Consider the following 21312-nt stretch of genomic DNA (forward strand, 5'->3'; position numbering starts at 1 on the left):
TTCCTCTGTAGCAAGACTGCCATTACTGGCTATAATTTCGTTATTTTGACAGATGTATAGGCTAACGTTTTGTCGGCTATCAAATCGTCTGTCACTGACTTCCCTTGTCAGTGATGCAGGACGGAGGGGCTGACAAGGAAAGCTGTCTAGTCGTTCGGATGGGACGAAAAACCGAGGTCCCGTGTACACATTGGCGTGCACGTAAAAGATCCCTTGGCAGTTGGAATTCGATATAAGAGTAGGCCGTAGTGCCGCTGTCCGGGCAAAATTTCCCTCATAGCACACTGTATGGCGTATGCCCGTCTTCATTAGCCCAGGTTAGGAGCAGAACAGTAGGACGTTAAACCCCATTTCATTTCATTTCATTTCATTTCTGTCACTGACTGTCACTGTCAGTCACAATCACAATGTCTCAATCTTATGTCATTTGACTTCAGTTCAGACGGTAGAACTGGGCAAAATCCCTGAAAAAAAATATCATAATGTTATGAGTATATCAATATTTGATAAAATGTCTATTATTTTAGTTTATCACCCTTTAACATGTAACCGTAACTAAATAAACATGCATAAAAAAGTTGGACATGTTACATTTGACATTCCATGTTAAAATTGATTCAAATAAGAAAATAATTGATTCCTTTTAAAAGTCAAAGCATCATACCAAACCGAACTAGAGTACAGATGATTCTAACAGTACCAGTTGAGTGCTAAAATGGGCGACAGGTCACGTACCGTAATGTGAACAAAGATCTAAGTTTGTGGAATGACCACACAGGAATTTATAACATATTCAATGAATAATTCGTTGCTATTTATTCATCATTAAACAATAACATACAATATGGTAAATAACATAAAAAGGAAGACATTTTGTCAATAGTTGTCAATATTTATGCTAAATTTCATCCTGAAAAATCAAAACTGCCATATATCTGGGTATGTTTTGGTTTTTCAAAACTTTTCTGAAGCTAGAATGTTGGATTCAGACAGTTTTTATTTCTGTGACATTTTTGTTTATTGAAAAACAGAAATATCACCCAGCTCTATTTGAGGGAGAATGTATTGTAATCGATGGCCCCCAACATAATGGGAATGGGAGAACCCTATACACAGCCAATTCAGATGCACAGCTCTAATCCTGCCATGGACTGTGGTCTGCAGTGGCAGTGTTACCAGTCTGCCCAGTGACAATGCAACCAAGTAAAAGGATAGACAAAATTAGATTGTAATGTCTTCTTCCATGACGATCCAGAAAAACGATTGAACTCGACTGAGCATCCAGATATTTAATTATCCATGTCATTGATGAAAGCTGCCTTAGATAAATACTATCCTAATTAAAAACTATCATACAGTGCAATTTCGGTGGTAGGCCTACATATAGAAGCAAAATAAAGCGCTTTAATAAAAAACCTAAATAACATGCTTTTTTAACATATTATTTCTGCTTGTTTTTGTAGGTTTTACCAACCAGTGATCCATTAGATCGTGCTGATTTCAATCCTGTAGAATACATCAACACCCTCTTCCCTACAGAACAATCTCTAGCTAATATTGATGAGGTCGTTAATAAAATCAGATTTAAAATCAGGTAAATAAAATTATGGTATGGAGTAAACTGGAGAATTTTACTAAGAAATAATTTCAACCCATCGAAACGACTAGACACTGTCCTTGCCGGGCCCTGTATCTTGCACTACTGAGGCACTCCCTTCGGCCAGCACTAGAAAGGAACATAGGACCTGATTAGCGAGCCAGTGTCTGACTCTCTGAGCCACTGTGGCTCCCTTCTAGAAAATGATTTGATGTACAGTGGTGACGGTCCCACTTCAGTCTGCAGTGCATTATTACTATTTAATAATGTTATAACTATTTATCACATAGCAAACTTAGAATCTTTGACTTTCCACCAGGGTGGTGGATGGCCGAATGGTTAACACGTGCGTGCTGTATAATAGGGTCTGTCATTGAGTCAGCTGGAGCGGTTTCGATTCTCTGGTTGTACGTGACCCCTACGCGCAAGCAAATTATTGAAATAAAATTGAACCATGTGTTAGTCCCAAAATTACCTAGTTTGTGTCGAGTGGACATTAAACCCCATCTCTCACTCTCTCTCTCTCTCTCTCTCTCTCTCTCTCTCTCTCTTGACTTTCCACCAATTTGACAAATGAAATGAGTTGAACATCCTACTTTTTTGCTCCGACTGGGCTAATGAAGACGGGTTTACACCATACAATGAATATTTATCCGGACAGCAGTGCTACAGTCTTTTCTTATATCAAATTCCACCTGTCAAGGGTTTGCCTTAATGCCTTAATGGTTTTGTTTGCGTGTAATACTAATAGAAAGTCAGTCGACTCCACCATCAGTCGACTCCACCATCTGGGTAAAGTTTGAATGTTGTGTTTATATTTTGATAGGAGATTAGATAATGAGGTTCGTACTGTGGTCAGAGGTCAGACAAATGTTGGAGAAGAAGGACGACAGGCATTGGAGGAAGCACAAAAAGCTATCCAGGATCTTTTCACAAAAATAAAAGATATTAAAGACAAAGCAGAAAAATCAGAGGCTATGGTAATATTATTTAATATTGTGGCGTTTGAAAAAACACATTAATACTGTTTTGTGTTGTCTTTAATTTGTTGCTGTTTTGTGTTGTCTTTAATTGTTGCTGTTTTGTGTTGTCTTTGATTTGTTGCTGTTTGTGTTGTCTTTGATTTGTCTTATTGTTTTATATGTGCTGATGAGATATTTAAAATGCAAATCTTGTACTTTTTTTAGTTGTAATTTAAACAACTTAATAATCCTTTAATGGATTATTTAAAGATACATTATGGGAGATTTGATAACGAGTTGGCAGTTCTCATTATAATAGTTAAAAACTAAATAATGTAAAGGCAATTTGCTGAAAATTTCATTCAAATTGATCCACTATGAACCGGGAATTAAGTGATTGAAATTTCCGCCTATCCTCGATCATCATTACTAAAGTCAGTACGATAAAAAGCATAGTCTCGATTATCCATTTAATCGTTAAATCGTGAAGGAAAGTTATGCAGTAAATCGGCTCATAATCCACTAAAGATCGCAGGCTAGGGATACCATCGAGAGTTGATTATGATCTGGATAGGTTAATTAATGTCTAATTAATAATTTAGATAAGATTTCAGACCTAAAGAAAGACCTGAAATAGACAGATTTACCTCTTACATAATGTATGTTTAATATGATTATAACTGAAACCCCAATCTGCTAGCATGTAATATGAAATCGACTGGAATTAAAAAGATTCCTATTCCAATAGATATGTTATATTAATTGGTGCAAATATTTGCTAACTAGTTTAAAAAGTTGATGGCCAATGGCCAAATGTTGTACATTTGCTATATCTTGATTTTATTTTATAATTCTTGTGTTTTTAGGTAAAAGAAATAACTCGAGATATAAAGCAGCTGGATCACGCTAAACGACATTTGACGTCCTCCATAACCACGTTAAACCATCTACACATGTTAGTGGGTGGAGTCGACTCGTTACAGAACCTGACACGTAGACGTCAATATGGGGAGGTGGCTAATCTGTTACAAGGTGTTCTCAATGTACTCGAACATTTTGAGAAATACATGTCAATACCGCAGATTAAACAACTAGCTGATAGGTTAGTCCTTTGGTTATTTTTGCCACTGCAGCACACCTTTAACAACAAGGTGATAGTTTTAGTCTTCATTTTCTTTCTGGTTATTTTTGCCACTGCAGCAGCACACATTAAACTGCTAGCTGATGGGTTATTCCTCAATTTTGATAATGCAGCTCGATGCATGTGATATATTCATGTGACTTTTTCATTGGTTGAGTGTTAATACTGGGAACACATTTTAGCCTTCAGTCAATAAAAGGCTGCTATTAAGTACTGTCTTTATTAGCCTAATCTGATTAAAATACACATCTATATTTCGTTTCATTTTTTTATACTTTCGATGGCCTGCACTACATGAAGATCTGTCAAGTTATAGCGATAGGTTACGTCAGGGGTCAAAAGACCGACTTATGACCCTTTTGACGTCAGACATTTGATTAACCAATCAGCATTGATGTTACTAGTGGATTACCCACAGTTCCGTGAAAAACACGCCTAAAGCTCGCCGTATCAGACTGTTTCATTGGCTTATCCCTGACACCATTCAGAACACGAGTTAAATAACAACTCTTCCAGATCCAAGTGTAGTAAAGACAAGTAAAACAAAATTTTGAACTATAAAAACGAAACGAAATAGGATCTGTGTTTTAACCAGATTGTTATTAGCCCAGTCGGAGCAGAACAGTAGGATGTTAAACCCCATTTCATTTAATTTCACTGTTGAAGTAGTGCATACACTACACAATGTTCTATTAGGGGAATTAAAGTAGTGCATACACCACAGTGTGCTGTGAGGGGGATTGAAGTCGTGCATACATCATTCAGTGTGCTATGACGGTAATTGAAGTAGTGCATACACCATACAGTGTGCTATGAAGGGAATTGAAGTCGTGCATACACTATAGTGTTCTATGAGGGGAATTTTGCCTGGATTGCAACTTTTCGGTCTACAGTTCTTAGAATTCCAGCTGTCAATGGTTCATCTACGTTCCTGTCACCATTTACATGGGTGGATCTCAGTTTCCTGTCCTATCCAAACAACTAGACAATTTTCCTTGTTAGACCCTCTGTTCTCCATTCATTCACGATAGACAAATTGAAACAAGACTAAAAACGTAGTATATTAAGTTTTTAATGGTGTTATTTTTAGCCTGGAGGTCACAGGTTCGATCCTTGTGTTGGACGTGAAAGTTCAACAGGTTTTTCCGCCGTAGTTTCCCCCTTGTCAGTGGTGCAGGATGATGGAGGGCCTGACAAGGACAGCTGTCTAGTCGTTCAGATGGGACAAAAACCTGAGGTCCTGTGTAAAAATTGGCGTGCAAGCAAAAAATCCCCTGGCATTTTCGAATTTGATATAAGAGTAGGCTATAGTGCCACTTCCCGGGCAAAATTTGCCCCAAATCGCAATAAATGGCGTAAGCCCATCTTTATTAGCCTAGTTGGAGCAGAACAGTAGGATGTTAAACCCCCATTTGATTTTATTTTATAGGGTGAGAGAGATACAGCATGAACTTGGTATCCAGATTTTAGCCGATTTTGAAGAAGCGTTTCAAGGAGCAGGAGCTAAATATGGTCCAGGAAATCAACAGCAACTACGTGAAGCATGTTATGTGGTGGATGTCCTTGATCCCAAGGTCAAACGTGATTTATTAACATGGTTCGTTAAGTTGCAACTGTCAGAATATCTGGTTCTTTTCGCTGATGACCAGGATGTGGCATGGTACGTATATCTCATACGTTTTAGGCTTCATCAAGCCTGATTCTGAGTTGTTTGGGCTGGTGCCTGATTGAATAATCCAACAATGTTTCCTCAGTAGTCAAGGAGTAAAGGCCAATTTATACTCCACTAAGCAAGGCTGTGAAGCAAAACTTTACCTGTGAATGCCAATAACAAACAAAAGCTGCCGATTGTAGTGAGCAAAGCTAAGCGAAGTTGTTCCTGTCTTGTTGTTAGATGGATCACGTTAGGGCAACTAAGTTCAACTCCTTTGCTTTGTCTGAAAATTGATGATGAAACTTCGCACCAAAGCTGTGCGCGAAAGTATGCCAAGAAAATTATCTTGCTTTGCTTAGCGGAGTATAAATCGGACGTCGAAGCACTGTTCACAGGTTTGAATCTCAGTATCGGTCGCGAAAAATCATTTTAATTCGTTTTGAACATTAGCAATCTGGTTAAAACACAGATCCTATTTCGTTTCATTTTTATATTTCAAAATTTCCTTTTATTTGTCTTTACTACACTTGGATCTGGAAGACTTGTTATTTAACTCGTGCAGGGCTGTCGGTAATTTTTCACATTTGATTAGCAGCACTGCTAATCAAAAAGTCCAATTTCGCCAAATTTGATTAGCAAATTTAAAAATTGATTAGCAGTTTTTCAGTTTCAACATAAAACACCTAAATAACAAGAAATTACTTTAATTCATAACAAATATGATGATTAGATTTCATTCATAGATTTTTTTTTAGCACTGCCACATGTAGTTGTGACAGTTTGTGAATGTGAATGTCTGAAGCCAAATCTTGGCAGTGACTTCCGAAGCCCTACTCATTTTAATTGTTATTTTTTTGTTACGTTAGAAATCTTCTTTAGAAAACAATTTCGTCTGCTTTTTATCGTGTATTACTATTTTGGTTCAATCGCGCGCACCTTTATTATTATTAACTAGACACACGCGATATGAACAATATTTTACGGGAATTCTTACTTTGATTTATCATTTTACAATACATTAACATATTTATTTCTTTCAAAATGTATATTGATATAATTACTTGAAATTGACATGTCCTGCAACGTGAGTGGTACTACTTGATTCCCTATTTCCGGTTTAATAGTCACTATTCATAGAGTTATGTCCCTTTATTATATACATGTAGTATAATGAATTGTGTCTGGGTAGTTCGAGAAGAAAATGTCACACGGAGAATTCAGTTTTGTTTATAAAATTTTATTCGGCATTTTATACACGTTGAAAGTGGATTATCCTTGTGTCAATATCCAAAATGACAGGCATATTAATGATTCGCAGTTACTGCGAATCAAAAATGTTAGATTTTAATTTTTGATTAGCAACGGACAAAATATGTATCGAAAATTGCGCTGCGATACTGGTTGTCGGCAGCCCTGAACTGTTTGAAATGAGGAGTAAGCCAATCAAATGGTCTGTCGAATCGAGTGTTTGACCTTTTTTGCCCGGAACTGTGGGTAATCCACTAGTAACATCAATGCTGATTGGTTAATCAAATGTCTGACGTCATAGATCAAAAGTCGGTCTTTTGACCCCTGACGTGACCTATCGCTACAACTTGTCAGATCTTCATGTAGTGTAGACCATCTAAAGTATAAAAAAACGAAACGAAATATATATCTATATTTTAATCAGAATAGAACATTAGGGGTCAAATTCCAACAAGATTAATATTCCAATCTATATTACCGGGTTGGGTGACCGAATGGTTTAATGCGTGTGCATTGCGTCATAAAGTCTGTCATTGAGTCAAGTGGCGTGGTTGCAATTCCCCGGTTGTACGTGACATATGATTCAGTGCCTGGCAACCTATCTTTTCATTACTAATCAAATTATATGTTTCAATCAGGATATTATAACAGTTTTCTATTGTTATTTTTAGGCTGGACAAAGTAGATCGTCGTTATGCATGGATCAAAAGAACTCTGGTGGATTTTGAGGAAAAGTTTGGTCATTTATTTCCACCGTCATGGGAAGTCAGTGAGAGAATATGTGTAGAATTCTGTCAAATCTCTCGGAAAGCTCTACTACAGATCATGTCTAAAAGAACTGTAGAAATTGATGTAAAACTGTTGTTGTTTGCGATACAAAGAACGACCAACTTTGAGACTTTGATAGCCAAAAGATTTACTGGTGTCACGATGAGCGATAATCACGTAAGTTATAAACAGTTTTACCGACACATTTTAAATGTTTTTGTTTTTTTATTTTTATTTATATTTTTGACTTTGTACACATTTTCGTGTAGATGTATTTGCTTGTGGACACTCATCTACAGTTTACAGTTTTAAAATAGATGTTCATATCCCACGTGTCTTAGATGGGTTCAATTTTTAAAAAAATATCGGAATGTAACTATAAATTATAATCACTTATGTTATAAACAAAAAATTATGCCACAAAATTATATTGTTAAAATTTGTGTCATTTCATTTTCTGACTATCTATAAGCGTATTCCTCTGACAATTTGGTCAATTTGAACCGTGTTCGCTGATTAAAACCTTGTATAATGAGAACTAATTGTTAAGGATAAGACGCTGAATAAATATAGATCTCCCAAATTTTATTTCGGACAAGAGCTCGCCTTTTGTTTCAAGCACTGTCTCCTTTAGGTGGCCTAATATTATAAATTTAAACATTGCTTTTCATTAAGAATGGTTTGATGTGTTTTTATACAATTAAACAAAACAGGATTAAACGTTAATTTCCCTTTAAATGTAGACCTCAAGACAATTTATGATAATTATGTGGGCATGTTCACATTCTAATACTCTTCAAAAAAAGTAGGGGATGTTCAGAAATGCACTGCTGTTTTTATTAGAGGTAACCAGTGTATGTTAATAAAAGGCCAATAGCCTACACATGAACATAAACAGGTCATATGGGCGGCTTATCTGACGGCCCCATTTCACCCGCAAAGAGATACACCGTCAAAAGTGAAAATGGACATTTTTGATTTTTATCTTAATAATGAGTAATTGCTCCACCAATCCTCAGACATTCAGCAATGCGTTGTGACATGCTCCTAATCAACCGTCCAATCACGATTTGGGGCAATCTGACCCACTCATCTTGCAGTGCCACGGCCAATTCTTGCAGTGTTGTCCGTTGACGTTGACGTTGACGAACACGTCTCCCAATCAAATTGAACATAACACACTAAAGCAAAGATACGCTAAACAGTAAGTCTTATGCAAGAACCGATAGGAAAGCAAACATGGATAGACAAACCAGCACACGGCAGTTTTCATCAACCCTTCCTTGAAGTGTCAAATTTGACAATGAACCCCTCCCACGTGTATGGTGCTACTGCGATTCGCATGTGCAGCTCAGTGGTTCTGTTGGGGCGATAAGTTCTTCAACTGTGAACATACTCTCAAAGCATGTCAATAGTCCATGACTATTTATCATATCGCAACCTGCATAGGTATTTGCATTTCAATATCCCCCTACTTTTTTTTGAAGAGTATATATAGAATTTTTGCTTGTAATTTTTCCTCTGCATTGTGAGCAACGATCCATGCTGCATTCCCTTGTCCTTTGGCCACAGATCTGAGGCACGAAGTAGGACAAATGCTTACTGCATTATAATATTTTTTACATCAGCTTACATATCTTGTCTGTAGCGTAATATACTATAAAGAATAGAGGGGGTCCATGCTCTATAGTGGCTAGAGCCCTGTCTCAACATCCATGCTCTATAGTGGCTAGAGCCCTGTCTCAACATCCATGCTCTATAGTGGCTAGAGCCCAGTCTCAACATCAAACCCAATCAATTTGAAGTGAAAAAGTATAATATCAAAAATAAATACGGTACTTTATAAAAAAAAAGAACAGGACTTGGTTAAAATAAGGTTTTTCAATTTGTATCATTAATAGGTTCAGAGATGTTTGTTTTTAAAAAAAAATGATTTTCAAATTGCCCCTTTTTATATTCAAAGTGCCCCCTGTGAGATGTACCCCCCATGTTGGGAACCACTGCTATAGTCCCTCCGCATTATGCCTAACCATTTATCAACCCTTATTAATATATAAAGGTTAAACCCCGTAAAATATCCACCACCCCAACACCTCCTCCTGTATCTACCAATCCTTTTGAAGAGTCTTCCAGTCATCCTTCTACTAATCCATTTGAACAGGACAATCACCAGACAGAACAAGCTACAGAAGAATCCAAGGTTCATCTTTTAATATATTACAATCCTGAGGAGAGAGAGAGAGAGGGAGAGAGAGAGAGAGAGAGAGAGAGAGAGATATCCACCCACAAACTTGGTCATTTCGAGACTAACATGATTCAATTTTATTTAAATAATTCCTTGAGCACAGGGGTCTTTAGCAGAACAACAAGCTACAGAAGAATCCAAGGTTCATCATTTAATTTATTAAAACCCTCAGGATATGTTTTATCCAACACTAGAGAACTGAGCACGTAGCCTCTTAATTAGTGAGCCAGGGAATACAGAATATTACGTTGATTAATTCAAACAGATCTTTGTTTTACCCTGGTGTTTGGGATTAGCATCCTAAGTTGGACCAAGAAGAAACAGTCCGGATTTCGCCAAGTTCTTACTTCTCAGACGTTTGTTTTCTCTGGGTCCTCCAGTTACCTGCCATGGCTAAAGACCCCTACGCGCAAAAGATATATTGAAATAAAAATGAACTATATGTTAGTCCTGAAATGATCTAGTGTAAGCTTTTGGGTTTTCTCTGGGTCTTCCAGTTGCCTGCCATGGCTAAAGACCGCTACGCGCAAGAGATTTATTGAAATAAGATTGAACCACATGTTAGTCCCGAAATGACCTAGTTTATATATCGTTCGTCCGTTCGTTTCTGGTGTTTTACGTCCACTTCCACCTAAGGTGATATCGTAGACAAGTTTATATATCTCTCTGTGTCTCAAAAAGTGTATGCTAGTTAACTCAACAAATTCTGAGATGGCATGTAGAGTTGTCTTTGAGATAAAAACATAGATTTTTAACTTGTTATGAAATAGTTCTACTGCTTCCACTAACAGCATGGGATATATAATTATACAATTCTGTGATATTTTAAATGAATAATGTTTATTTTGTTTTGTAGCCAAAGAAAGAAGGAAGTACACCATTTACTGGAATTATCTCCTCTTGTTTTGAAGCTCATTTGAATATTTATATTGATTCCCAGGATAGGTGTGTATAAAATATAATAAACTATAAAACATATTTAAAGATACATTGTTTCAATGGCATTTAGTAATACTTAAAGATACATTATGTAAGATTTAGATTAAGATCTGGTCGTTCTTGTTATAATAGTTTCAAAATAGATAATGCAAAACATATATATTGAAAATTTCACTGATATTACTTTATACTGGGCGATGTTATGAGTGTTGGATGATGTAGCGTAGATAGTTTATTATCGTAGCAACGGTACTTAACAACGGATGATTGTCAAACCGGGGGTCACGGTGTCTAAGTGGGTAAGACAGTGTCTAAGTGGGTAAGACGCTGGCTCGCTAGTCTGGAGGTTGAGTGTTGGATCCCTGCATTGGCTGAGAAAGTTCCGCCTTGTCAATGATGCAGGATGGAGGGTCTGACAAGGACAGTTTTCTGGTCGTTCGGATGGGACGAAATGAAATGAAATTAAATGAAATGGAGTTTAACGTCCTACTGTTCTGAGGATGGGACGAAAAACCGAGGTCCCGTGTATACATTGGCATGCACGTAAAAGATCCCTTGACAGTGGGAATTCGATATAAGAGTAAGCCGTAGTGCTGCGGTCCGGGCTAAATTTCTCTTATAGCACACTGTATGGCGTATGCCCATCTTCATTAGCCCAGTTCGGAGCAGCAGGATGTTAAACCCTATTTCTTTTCATTTTCATTTTCATTTCGATTGTTGAACCACTTTACTTGAAAGAATCATTTCCTGGCAGACTAAAGTCATTGGTTTAAGTTTTTCTGATATTTTGATATTTTCCAGGAATTTAATGGAGTTGATAAATCGTTTTATGGAAGATTTACGTCAACACGGAACACCGAGAATGGAGACGGAGGAAGGGAGTAATGTATTACCGAGTTGTGCCGATTTGTTCGTATTTTATAAGAAATGTATGGTACAATGTTCTCAACTGAGTACTGGACAACCAATGATTGATTTAACGAGAACATTCCAGAAATATCTTAAAGAATACGCAACCAGAGTGTTATTAAATAGTTTGCCAAAGTAAGTTGCGATATTTTTTACTTACTTCCCAGGAGTAACACTGCCTGTCGCTGTACTAACAAGTTTTGATAAGGTTCCACTAGTTCCCAGGATCATCGCATTGTCCTGCTATGAGTAAACCTCTGGGCAAATGAAGCAATGCAAGTCGGTCAGCACCTGCCTGCCACCATCTGAGCACGACTGCACCTTTACATCTAGTTACAGGAATCGGGGCTCCCTGTTTGTGTGTGATATCATTATCTATGCAATCTTTTATAGAACACAAAATACCAATTCGTAAAGTTCATACAGTATACGAAATACCAGTTCATAGACTACAGCATACTAATTCAACAATCTCTCATTGTACGTGACACAGAGTAGGGTCGCCTGTCCAACCTCGTGGGTTTTCTACGGGTCCTCCGGTTTCCTCCCACTGCTAAAGACCCCTACGTGTAAGCGAATTATGGAAATAAAATTAAAAACCATATGTTAGTCCCGAAATGACCTAGTTTGTGTTGTGTGGACGTTAAACCCCATCTATCTCTCTCTCAGTAGGCACATTTAGCTCTTGTATGTTTAACTCTGAAATACAAAGTAAACCATCCACGATATATCTTATGTAAAATATACTATGTTTCAGATTAAGTAATAAACGATCCTTGCTATATCTTATGTAAACTATACTATGTTTCAGATTAAGTAATAAACAATCCATGCTATATCTTATGTAAACTATACTATGTTTTAGATTAAGTAATCAACCATCCATGCTATATCTTATGTAAAATATACTATGTTTCAGATTAAGTAATAAACAATCCATGCTATATCTTATGTAAACTATACTATGTTTTAGATTAAGTAATAAACGATCTATGCTATATCTTATGTAAACTATACTATGTTTCAGATTAAGTAATAAACAATCCATGCTATATCTTATGTAAACTTTACTATGTTTCAGATTAAGTAATCAGAATACTAGTATTAGTTCTGCTACAGGATTAATACAGAGTATATTAAAGGAAGGGGAGGTAACTAAGCTTACAGAAGAAGAACAATGTCGTGTTTGTAGTATACTCTGTACAGCTGAATATTGTATGGAAACTACTCAACAACTAGAAGAAAAACTAAAAGAAAAAGTTGATGAAAGTTTGGTTAAGAATATTGATCTTGGTAATCAACTGGATATATTCCACAAGTAAGTTGTGTTTAAATCCTATCACAGTTATCATCTGCATTATGATTTTACCATATCTAAATCCTATCACAGTTAATCCTTTGATGGTTAATCCTATCACAGTTATTATATGCATACAAGTATATAATTATGTCATAAAAATTTTATAATATCTAAATCCTATCACATTTAATCCTTTCACGGTAAATCCTATCACAGTTAATCCTATCATGTGCATACATGTACAGAATTATATCATAAAGATTTTACCATATTTAAATTCTATCCCAGTTAACCCTTTCACAGTTAATTGTATCACTGTTAAAAATTCCTGCGTACATACAAATTGATACTGTCAAGATCATATCACAGTTATCACGTGCATACAGATTGAAATTGTAAAGATTTGACCACATCTAAATCCTATCCCAGTTAATCCTATCACAGAAAATCCTATCACAGTTAATCTTATCACTGTTAATCCTTTCACGGTAAATCCTATCACAGTTAATCCTATCACAATTAATCCTATCACAGTTAATCCTATCCCAGTTAATAATTTATATTGTACCATATCTGAAAATGTACCATCATTTTGTTCATGCCAAGCTAATGAAGTAGATTCTACTAGCTAGGCTTCTCTAATCTTTATCAAGCAATGATAGAATATAACAAGACAATATATTACATATAAAAGCAATACCTGAGACACCCTGAAGGGAAACCTAACTTTATTAATCAGGCATGCAGTGTGCTAAGAGGGAATTTTGTTGATCCATCAGGGGATGTTTAACGTGGTATTATTGTTATATACATGACAGTGATATGATGGTATTTTTAATTTCAGTGTAATATCTAACTGTATACATCTATTAGTACAAGATCTAGAGACAGCATGTGAACCAGCTTTATCAGCTATGACAAAGGTAAATATTCTATATTCACTTGTTATTGAAGCATAATTGTTTTAAAACGTAATTGGTAAATGAAACAGATTTCAGCCAAGAATTAGTTTCACGATTCTGCTGCAGCTCACCCGATCATTGATTCTATCTCTTCTTGATTAGGGGGTTGGATGGCCGAATGGTTAGCATGTGCGCGTTGTATCATAAGGTCTGTCATTGAGTCAACTGGCGTGGTTTCGATTCCCCGGTTGTACATGGCAAGTAGTGGGGTCGTCTGTCCAACCTTGTGGGTTTTCTCTGGGTCCTCCGGTTTCTTCCCACAGCTAAAGAACCAAATAAAATTGAACCATATGTTAGTTCCAAAATGACCTAGTTTGTGTCAAGTGGAAGTTAAACTCCATTTCTGTAAATTAATGTAAAAATTTCCTCACTAATCATAATCAATGGTAACCATTTAGAAGAAGAAGTGCCCTTTCGCTTTGAAAAGGATTTATCTGTAGGCCATAAAATCAGTAACCTAGAGTGTGATATACACCTGGGCCCTGTTTCTCGAAATCTTAACTAAAGATAAAATCTAAATTTTAGTAGATACTTCAATTTTGATTGGCTAAGCACTAAAATCAATCTAATATTATCCAATCAAATTACTAAAATTTGGATTTTACCTTAGTTAAAATTTCGTGAAACAGGCCCCAGACTTATAAGACCATGACCCTAGTATATTATATTTTCTAGATGTCATGTATTAAATGTTATACATGGTCATTGTGTTATATTATATTTTCTAGATGCCATGGTCAACTATCGAGGCTGTTGGAGATCAGAGTGGATATATCACAGCTATCACATCACATTTAAAACAAAATATACCAATTATACGAGACAATCTAGCTTCATCACGAAAATACTTTACACAATTCTCCGTTAAATTTGCCAAGTAAGTCGCCGTGGAAATTATATTTAGAAATAATTGGGAGAAAATAATTGACTTGAATATTTTTTTAGAAAAAGTATTGCCTCCAATAGTTTCTGTTATTTATTTTAGACAAAGGGTTTTAATTAGTTAGGGGGGTTGAATGGCTGAATGGTTAGCGTCCAACCTCGTAGGTTTTCTCCATTTCCTCCGGTATCCTCCCACTGCCAAAGACCCCTACGTGAAAGCAAATTATTGAAATAAAATTGAATCATATTTTAGTCTGGAAATGGCCTAGTTTGTGTGTAGTGGATGTTAAACCTATCTCTCTCTCTCTCTGTCTCTCTCTCTCTCTCTCTCTGTCTCTCTCTCTCTCTCTTAATGGACCATATCTTTAAAGTATATTATGTATTTCAGTTCTTTTATACCGAAATTTGTCAACACATTATATAGATGTCGTACACACAGTACAGTAGCTGCTGAACAGGTTAGTTATACTATTATATTTATTTTCAATATGTTAAAAGTCAATATGTTAAAAATCAACATGTTAATATGTTAAAAGTTAGCATGTTAAAATTTAGCATGTTAAAATTCAGCATGTCCATGCCTAGTTTTGGGGGACATGATGGTTTCACAATCGGTTGTAGTTTAAAACAGAATAGTTGTAGAATAAATAATTGTTAAATTTTAACACCAACATTTCATGTGAATCCATATACAAAAAAAAGAGAGAGGAAATCAAAACCATTTGATAACTTTGATGTGATCTAAGTCAAAATATACACCAGTAAGAGGAGTGGTTATAAAACAAAGTCATGGATATATTGTTTTAACAGTTATATGATGACCCCACCACAGATGGTACATCTGATAAGAATTATGATTTATATAAATACTACCAGGATAACTGGCTACGCACAGGGCCCAAATTGACCAGAGGCCCAAATTCACCAGGGGCCCAAATTCACCAGGGGACCAATATTCGCCCGGGGTCCAAATTCGATGGGCTAAAAAATTTGCGGGGACATGCTGATTAATTTGATGCCAAATGTTGGGATTGAGCTCGGCGACGAAGCATGATTTGCCTGGGGCCCAATTTTGATGGCCTAAAACATTCACAGGGTTATGCTGGATAAGTTGATACTACACATGAGGGGTGGAGTGCAAACCATGAAGTTTGATGGGCCAACATACATACACAAATTTGATTTTTTTTATATTTTCAAGTATTATTAGATAATAACGAATGATATTCCAACTAGTATTTATAATATTTATATATTTACAGCTATTATTAGATACACACAGTTTAAAAACAGTATTATTGGATTTACCGTCTTTAGGATCTCAAGTAGCTAGAAAAGCTCCAGCTAGGTCAGTTAGAAATTATTATCATATATCTTTATTGTAGGCTTAAACATACATTATCTTAAATATACATTATCTTAAATATACATTATCTTAAATATACATTATCTTAAATATACATTATCTTAAATATACATTATCTTAAATATACATTATGCAGGTCTTTCTTAAGGCCTGAAATATCATCTAAATTATTAACTTATCTAGACCATATTTAGTAGATTTGAATACGTTTTGTGGTGGATGAAATAACCATAAAAATGGATAATTAAGACTGTTTATTATCGTAACAATGGTAGTAATAATGATCAAGACCAAACAAAAATTTATTGCCGATAGTTTGGCTAAGAATGAAATAATTTGACTGAAATTTATTTTCAGCATATTCTGTTTTTATCTATATTTTTTTAACTATTATAGCATGAACTGTCAACTCTTTATCTAATCTTACCTAATGCCCCTTTAACTTTTCATGGTATGTGATTCAAAAGATAGGGACTTTTGAAATGGATTTGTCTGTCTGTCTCTAATGAAATGAGGTTTAAACTTCTATTGTTCTGCTCCGAACTGGACTAGTGAAGACGGGCATACGCCATACAGTGTGCTATGAGGGAAATTTTGCCCGGTCAGTGGCACTATTGCCTTCTCTTGTATAGAATTCAAACTGCCAAGGGATCTTTTACGTGCCCGCCAATGTCTGTCTGTCACACACTTTGGGATACAATAACTGTACGTCTAGTTGTAGTAGTTGTTTATTAGGTGAATATCTTGACTATATGAATATAGTTTATTACTGTTTGTATTTGATAATATTTTGTAGTTATACGAAGATAGTAGTTAAAGGAATGACTAAAGCTGAGATGGTTTTAAAGGTAAGTTTATTCATTCTACCAACAACTTCTCAAGGGACTTATCGCATCGGTACGAAAACGAACACACGTTTTCACAATCCGACATATGAATTAAAGTGGCCACTTCATGAACTTATCAATCCAGGTAAAATTTTTCAATGGATATACAACAAATCAAGCAGAATATTGCATTTGAGCACATTCTACAAACTCTACACAATCCAGTATATACACAAGGCCTCGAAAAATGATGGAAAATTCAATATATGAGACAATTACACACAAAGTGGTGGCGTTTTCGTATTCACTTTCGTACCGTTGCGAAATGTCCCTAATATTCCCCAAGCAACAAACTTGACAAGACTGTATTAGATCAAGAGCTGTTTTATTCCTTGATTTTATGATATACCAGTATATTAACTATGATTATATGATATTGTATATTTTGTGTTTAACTAGGTTGTTATGTCACCCCATGAACCCCCCCAGGGTTACGTTGATAATTATATTAGATTGTTGAATGATTCCGATGTTAATGAATTCCAGAAAGTTCTAGAAATGAAGGTAGGTATTCTACATATCTAGCTAACCATTCTTATAAACAATTTCACTGGATGATCTCTGTGACACCATTATAGTTGTTGGGCGATAGTCGTTGAGCGATCAATCTAATAAAAATACAGATCTATATTTCGTTTCGTTTTTTATACTTTCGATGGCCTACACTACATGAAGATCTGACCAGTTGTTTTGAGCTGACCAGTTGTTTTGAGCTGACCAGTTGTTTTGAGAGGTCGCAACAGAGGTCATACCAGCGGCTTTTAACCCTATGACGTCAGACATTTGATTAGCCAATTAGCATTGATGTTTCTAGTGGATTACCTACAGTTCTGTGCACCACACACTATAAGCTCGCCTTAACCGACCATCATTGGCTAATCCCTCACATCATCCAGAACAAGTCAATGAAAACATCTCTTCCAGATCCTAGTGTAGTAAAGACAAGTAAAACAAAATTTTGAACTATAAAAAACCAAACGAAAAAGGGTCTGTGTTTTAATCAGATTGTTGCACTTGACTCCCAATTAGAATGTATGTGGATATAGATTTATATATAGGGGCTGCAGTAGTAGAGCAGTAGGACACTGATTTGTACATGATTATGGCTATAAGCGGTTTATGAAACAATTGTATGGCACTCCTACTCCCAAATAAATTATTTCTTGATTTTAGTTTTTATTTATCTAGTTGATCTTACCCTTGTCACGCGGAGTGGAAATAATGCCTTTAATTCTACCTAACAGACAGTCGGACTCTAATAACTTCAACATGTATTGATAATATCTATAAGTTAAAAACAAATCGGTCGTTGTGCCAGACAAATATCGCAAAAAATATGTTACTGTGAGAATTTTTTTGTTCATGAAATTCTTTGGAAAAAAATTAAAATTTTGCATTAAACAAATGGTCTTTATTTTACATTAAACAAATGAAGAGCCCAGGGGAAGAACGATCTAAGTCACATTTTTGTCTTTTCGCATGATGGACGAGAATGCTTGACGTGACCGGGACGCTGTGGATTTAGATCCTTCTCGACCAGGAGGCCATTTTCAGAAGGGCCCTGGTTTGACGTGATTCTATTGTTTTTACCCGAAATGGATTATCCCACAGAAAATTTATACAATTGGCTACCAGAAGATGACATTAACTGGGGTTCATGGAAACAGTGACTTAGATCATTCTTCCCCTGGGCTCTTCAATTAATATTACAATAAACATTTAATATTTTGTAGGGTTTACGGAGAAACGATCAGAGTATTTTAATGGAGATTTATAGAAATCGAATACCAATGTCTGCGTTGACAGGGGAGACAACTCACTCACAGAATGTATCCTCTCCCGAACCCGAGTCGAGTAGAATCAGAAAACTGGAAAAATTGATTAAAAAGAGATTATAGAAAAAATGGACATCAGCAGATGTAGAGGAACCAGACCACCATAGAAGAATTAAATGGAAACATGCCACCAGCAGATTGTATTACAGTATTTTATAGCAGTGTTTCCCAACCTGGGATCCACGAACCCCTTAGTGCTCTTGAAACAATTGTGTAGATGGTTATCTAAGTGAAAGGGGTCTACAGGGAACCTGCAGTGAAAGGAGGGTGGGGTGTCGCGACTGTGAAGAAAGATAGCCAAGTATCTGATATCCGAGTCATAATAATAATAGGGGTTTCAGGTCAAAGTTTCAAATGACAGAAAAAAAAAAATTAAAAATATTTTGTGAAAATATACATAAAATGATACCCAAATTTGTTTATTTCATCAAAATATTCTAATTAGATCCAAAGTTATGGAATTTTAAAATCTGAGATCGACGTCAATAATGTAATCATAATGCTCTATACCAGTCAATGCTTGGCATGGCACCAAAGCGAGTGCTTTTCAGTCATATTTGAGTGACGTCATAAGCGGTATTTTCCCTTCAGAATCGCTAGTACCAATTTTAAAACTGAAATCCGCACGTTATTGTCAGCTAAAATTTATTAAAATCATAATAATTTGAATGATAATATGTCAAATATTTATAATCTGGATGATACCTCAAGAAAGTTTTTTTATATTTAGTCGAAATTTAGCAATTTTCAGTCATCAAAACAGATAAATCCCATTTTCTCCGGGTCTAATTGTCCGACCACGTGGTATCAACAAGCATAATAATCACAAAAATTTTATCTGTCGTTTGATTGGTTCTATATCAAAATCCCCCGGTAACTAAGGTGCAGATTCACCAATGAAGTGAGTCGTAGCAATGGAAAATCTCAGGCTGCGTGACATCAGAGCGGTATTTTCCCGCGAGCGTCTCATGTAAACAAACCGTAATTTCGCTTACATTTCGATATTTTTTTAGCCTGAATCTTTGCAGATATTGAGATTGATATTAAACTATTGCAATACAATTGCTAGTAATGCATTTACATAAAATAGTAATTCAGAATCATAGATTGAAGTGGGGTATATTTCAGCCTCTGGCTGTCCGATTTCACGCTAAAGTCACTTGACCTGAAACCCCTAATAATAAAAGGTATAGATGTACCAACATATGGGGTTCATGTACCACACATGGCTTATGTGAGAAGTGGAGGCTTGTACCTGTCCTATTACCCATTTAATTGTCCTAATATAAGAAACCTGACTGAACACAGTGAATACAGATGTTGGAGTCGTTAGACATTTGTAAAATGGATCCGTGAGTGTAAGTAGATTGTGAACCATTGTTATAAAGGACCATCTGCTGTCATGTGATTATTTATTATGTATCATAAAGCCTGAGGGTTGTGTTAAACATGAGCTGGGATGTTAGAATAATAAAATATATATTTATTATAAACCTATTATATATATAGTACTTCCACATTCTGCATGGTTACCCAATGTTTCCATTCTGCATGGTTACCATGGTTACCCAATGTTCAAATTCTGCACACAGAGAACTGTTTTTGTTGAGAATAGATCTCTGTTCTGAATGGCCGAATGTTTAGCACGTGCGTGTTGTATCATAAAGTCTGCCATTGAGTCAACTGGCTTGGTTTTGACTCCCCGGTTGTACATGACAAGGAGTAGGGTCGCCTGTCCAACCTCGTGGGTTTTCTCCTGGCCCTCAGGTCTCCTCCCACTGCTACAGACCCCTACGTGCAAGCGAATTATTGAAATAAAATTGAACCATGCTTTAGTCCCGAAATGACCTAGTCTGTGTCGAGTGGACGTTAAACCTTCTCTCTCTCTGTTCTGAATAGCCACCATTTTGGAAAGTTAGTGTACTAATTTGTTATGCAGTTCTTAATTATCTCTAGGTGAATGTGGTTATATTGTAAAGCTGGGAATTCCATGTAAAGAAAGATAAATTATATATCTGTATATAAAGTGGTAAAATATCTGTAATATATATGTATACAATGTATCTGTAATGTATCCGTATTCTGTATACAGTCCCTGATATTTGTATATACGTATTCTATGTACGGTCCCTGATATCTGTATATACGTATTCTATACACGGCCCCTGATATCAGTAATTTGTAATATATAGGTATTCTGTATACAGTCCCTGATGTCTGTATATACATATTCTTATATAAATATTATAGTGCAATAAAATTAATATACTAATATTTGAATTATCTCTTATTTATGACAGACACTCGACCACCATTTTGAAAGACTATTTACCTCCCTTGGCAGTAAATCTTTTGGGGAAACCTGGCCTCAAGTTCACAAAGCTTAAGTTAAGAATTTACTCAAAATTGTTTGCCTATTGTAACTAAAATATATCTTTAATGTATCAAATACATCAATAACAAACTATGTACAAAGTTTTGTGTTTCTGGATCAAAGATATTTCTCGTAAACAGTGATTGAAAGTTGAGTAAACTCTTAACTAAGTCTGAGAATGCTTTGTGAACTTGGGGCCTGATTGAATATTCCGGAATTGAACAAAAATAGTGACAATCGAGT

At 35.8% G+C, this 21312-nt stretch overlaps 1 protein-coding gene across 1 annotated transcript; it reads left to right on the forward strand.

Moving 5' to 3' along the window:
* Positions 1 to 7532: 7532 nt before the first annotated feature.
* Positions 7533 to 20971, forward strand: LOC126824186 (vacuolar protein sorting-associated protein 53 homolog). Its single transcript, XM_050553371.2, has 12 exons — positions 7533 to 7547; positions 9719 to 9757; positions 10472 to 10560; positions 11356 to 11598; positions 12545 to 12781; positions 13608 to 13686; positions 14454 to 14602; positions 14996 to 15065; positions 15870 to 15955; positions 16770 to 16821; positions 17260 to 17364; positions 18594 to 20971. Exons 1-12 carry the CDS (start codon positions 7533 to 7535, stop codon positions 18756 to 18758), a joined length of 1329 nt encoding a protein of 442 aa, XP_050409328.1. The 3' UTR covers positions 18759 to 20971.
* The last annotated feature ends 341 nt before the right edge of the window (positions 20972 to 21312 follow it).

This window comes from Patella vulgata, chromosome 6 (assembly GCF_932274485.2).
Source record: "Patella vulgata chromosome 6, xgPatVulg1.2, whole genome shotgun sequence".
Classification (NCBI taxonomy): Eukaryota; Metazoa; Mollusca; class Gastropoda; family Patellidae; genus Patella; species Patella vulgata.

Bases quoted from the DNA above. Each gene is read 5' to 3' on its own strand.
- LOC126824186 (XM_050553371.2), top strand. The intron at 10,561-11,355 runs GTGTGTATAAAA...GATATTTTCCAG, and splicing joins TATATTGATTCCCAGGATAG to GAATTTAATGGAGTTGATAA. The intron at 11,599-12,544 runs GTAAGTTGCGAT...ACTATGTTTCAG, and splicing joins TTATTAAATAGTTTGCCAAA to ATTAAGTAATCAGAATACTA.